Here is a 3,917-nt window from a genome sequence, read left to right on the forward strand (position 1 = left end):
TTTTATGAAATTAATCAATTAAACTCAAAGTAATAGATTAGTTAACTTTTTACTCAACTATTTTGTATCATAAAAATCAACTTTTTAGGGTCAACACTTTTTTTTTATATGCAGATTTATGACTCTCCATGGTAGTTGGCGCTCCGTCTTCCACCACCATAGATCAAGCGGGTTGATATGCGCCCTCCGCACCTTCAGAGCATCCGAATATGGATAGGTAGAATTTGGGCATCAACACTATCCATTATAAAACTTATCTAAAATATCAAAATTTTAAATTATTTAATTGATAAATCAATAATCTCCCTCTTTACTTGTTCCTCTCTTCTCGCCTCTCACCAAAGCTTACTCCAGTAGTGATGGAAGGGAAAAATGGTGGAGGCTCGAGTTGGAGAGGAGAACAAGGAGAAATATAATTAGAGCTTCGGTGGGAGGTAAGCATGGAAGAAAGGAAAAGAATTATGAAATCTCAGTATTTGTTCTCTTTTAAATAATTTCACATGGGTTGGTATTTTTTTCATGAAAACCATAGTTTTATCTTTAAACAAGAGCCTCTACCGAGTTCTATTCATTGTCAATCAGACTGGGTATATGTTAACGCACAAAAAGCATGTCCTCGATGGGAAATTATAGATCCGCGCCGGCCAGCCGTGAGTTACGCGGAAGGGACCGGGAAAGAACGCGCCACATGTCCATCGGCTGAACTGTGGGGCGGCACGATGAGAACCGTTCAAGGGGACACGATGAGAACCGTTCAAGGGGAGGCGGTGGCCCCACCAGCCCTCTATCCCATGGGTACGGCCAGGAAACCGACGTATGACGACAAGTGGGTGGGGCCCTTACCCCACGCCGGGGCGCCGCCGCCTTCCTTTCCAACGTAAATTCCGCCGCCCTGCGCTTCGACGTACGTCTGTTAGCGAATCACGCGTGGCGGGAGCGACAGCGCCGCCCGCAGTCTGCCCTGACCCGCGTGTCCAGACAACCGCGTTCCACGTAATCCGATACCATCATCATTCGACGACCTAAAACGTCGCCGCCCATTTTAATTTCCGATAAGCGAAACAATGTTTTTCTTAGTACATACGGAGCACTCTCCCACCTTTGCGCCTATGACTCACGGGAAGAATCTAGTGCAGGTGTAGGTGGAAATAAAGTGGGAGTGCATCTATCAGCTCCTTTCATATATCGTAATTATATATCCACCGCGGGGGCGGCGGCCAAGAGCGGTCAAAACCGCCCGTTGACTGCGCCCATGTAATACAATTTCGCCGCTCCACCACTCCCTCTTCCTATCTTTTCTCTATATAACGATCGCCACCTTCTCCTGTCCGTTGTATCCATCCAACCCTTTCTCTTGATCCAGAGGGGACGTGTTCTCCAGGAGGCAAAGAAGGGAAGAAAAAATTTCGGCCATGGCTCCAAGGGAGAAGGCTGCCGGCACCGCCGGCGGGAGAGGCGGAGAAGGAAAGGAGGTACACTTCCGGGGGGTGAGGAAGCGGCCATGGGGGCGGTACGCGGCGGAGATACGGGACCCAGGAAAGAAGAGCCGTGTCTGGCTCGGGACCTTCGACACGGCCGAGGAGGCCGCCAGGGCCTACGACGCCGCCGCCCGCGACTTCCGCGGCCCCAAGGCCAAGACCAATTTCCCCTTCCCTGCCCCCTGCCCCAACCCCAGCTACCCTGTCCCCGCCGCCGCTGGCCGCGGCGCGACTCCTAGCAGCCAGAGCAGCAGCACCGTCGAGTCCTCCAGCCGGGAAACGGCCGCCCCCTCCCGCCCGGACCCTCGTTTCCCCTTCCAGCACTACCCTGTTGCCCCCGCGGCGGCGGCACAACCGTTCCTGTATTTCGATGCGATGGTCAGATCAGAGAAGGAAGAGGCTAGCGGCCGCTGCCTGATCCTCGATCGGCCAGTGATCTTTACGGATTTCCGACGGCCGGTTTGCAATGGCGGCGTCCAGAGCGACTCAGATTCATCCTCCGTTGTGGATTTGCCCCATCCATCGCCGCCGCCGAAGAGGCTTCCCTTTGATTTGGATCTCAACCTCCCGCCGCCGGAGGTCGCCTGATCTGTTGCCCGGACCTAGGCGCTGGATAAATTTCCAGCGAAGCTATTTATTTATTTTTTTAAGGTTTTTAATTAGAAGTAATTAAAAATACAATAGAGTGTGTAATAATTAACCAACGGGTTTGTTTGCACTGAGAAATTTGGGGATCTGGGGCGATAGATGGGAGATCCAACTCAGTGTTGTAACCTAACAATGATCAGTTTCTTTTTGATTGATGAAAGTACTTGTTCATGCTTTTGGGACCGTTAATCAAATTGAAATAGTTACTTGTTATCTTAATCTTCTTCAAATATAATTTGTATTTACCTAAGAGTTCAGTTGGTTGATGTTTTTATGTCGATGCTGGTTTGCCTTATTTTCTCTCTCTTCTTTTCCCAATTATTTTATCGTAACGATGGGAACAGTACTTCTAGATTCGAACTTGGAACTCCTCGTCGGTCTGAAACAACATTCCAGCCTGCGCCGGAAGAATAACTAAATGCTGCAAGCAAATCTCATTGGTATTAACTACCCTGTATTGCAAAACCAGTTTATCCGTTCTCCGAAACTCCTCAAGAGAAAACAAAGATGCTCATAACGGAAGCAGTCATCGGGTGCACATCAAGTGCGATGAAAGGGGACAATATAATAGGAGAGCGAGTTCAATGTACGCAAAGTTCCAATAATTGAGATCTAGCTTTCGTTCTGTTTTAAAACCGTTCGCCTAGCCTGATCAGTTATGGTATGAAACTTACGTTTCAGCAATTCATTCATATTTCATGGAGTCGATCCTTTATAGAATCCGTCTGAAATCACCCGTTAATTTCTTCTCTCACACACACCATCTGCCTTTATCACTCTGGAGGTTTTCCAATAGGTAAAGGGAGGACTTCTGGTGATTTTGTCATGAGGGGCTGCGGCGCAGCTATTTGATTGGATGAGGAAGCTTGACCGACTATTTAATAGGTAGCAACTTACGTGGTAGACTGTATTCTATCACGGTAGGGATATTCCGCCAATGATCAATCTCTTATGGCAACCATTCTGTATCATTTCTTCTTACAAGCATTCGGGACAGCCGCCACTTCCTCAAATTGGCATTGACTGGAGATTTATTTTCACCCTCCTCTCTGTGGGGGGGGGGGGGGGGGGGGGGAAGTCCAGCCCCATGCTCGGCAAGTTTGCTTTGAGCTAAGACTCAAGGATTTAGGATGTCTTTCAGCACTCAAGGATGTCTCTGATACAAAGAGCATGACGTCAGGGATGTGGGGGGGGGGGGGGGGGGGGCGAAGTCCAGCCCCATGCTCGGTAAGTTTGCTTTGTGCTAAGACTCAAGGATCTAGGATGTCTCGGATACAAAGAGCATGACGTCAGGGATCCAATGGCGCAAACGGCACTGAAATCGAAGCTACGTACAAGCGGTTACGTGCTGCTGAAGAGGCCGAGGCTGCAGAAATCCGAGACCAAAAATCCAAGGCCGACCCCAGGAAGCAGAATTTGACCAGGAGTGTCTTTTCTGAGTCTGTTTTTTGGTGAGGGTATTTTCCTTTGAAGTGAAAATATATAAATAGGTTTTTTTTTGGGAGACGTAGGGTGAGGTGAAGAGCGTGAGAGAGACTTGAAGTTTTTTTTTTCTATTGGGAGGCGGCGGCCCTTCCAAAGAAGACAAATAGATCTCTCCAGGAGTTAAGCCGGCGTTCTGGGATGTAAGTGGCTGTTCTTCCAAGAAGACGAATAGATCTCTCTGGGTAGTGTTCCAGATTTGTGGACGTAGCCAAGTTTGGTGAACCACGTAAAATCCTTGTGTTCTCTCTGTGATTGTTTTTCCTTTGGTTTTTTGTTTGGTCTGTGTTTGCATCTTGTGATCCACTC

At 48.5% G+C, this 3,917-nt stretch overlaps 1 protein-coding gene across 1 annotated transcript; it reads left to right on the forward strand.

Annotated features, from left to right (window-relative positions):
- Positions 1-1,220: 1,220 nt before the first annotated feature.
- On the forward strand, positions 1,221-2,376 carry LOC103705587 (ethylene-responsive transcription factor 11-like). The gene has a single exon (XM_008789349.6). It carries the CDS (start codon positions 1,413-1,415, stop codon positions 2,064-2,066), a length of 654 nt encoding a protein of 217 aa, XP_008787571.4. The 5' UTR covers positions 1,221-1,412; the 3' UTR covers positions 2,067-2,376.
- Positions 2,377-3,917: the final 1,541 nt, after the last annotated feature.

This window comes from Phoenix dactylifera, chromosome 8 (genome assembly GCF_051530095.1).
Source record: "Phoenix dactylifera cultivar Ajwa chromosome 8, Ajwa_hap1_PhDact_Kaust_v1.1, whole genome shotgun sequence".
Lineage (NCBI taxonomy): Eukaryota > Viridiplantae > Streptophyta > Magnoliopsida > Arecales > Arecaceae > Phoenix > Phoenix dactylifera.

Coding starts and splice junctions, on each gene's coding strand:
- LOC103705587 (XM_008789349.6), top strand. CDS start 1,413: ATGGCTCCAAGGGAGAAGGCTGCCGGCACCGCCGGCGGGAGAGGCGGA.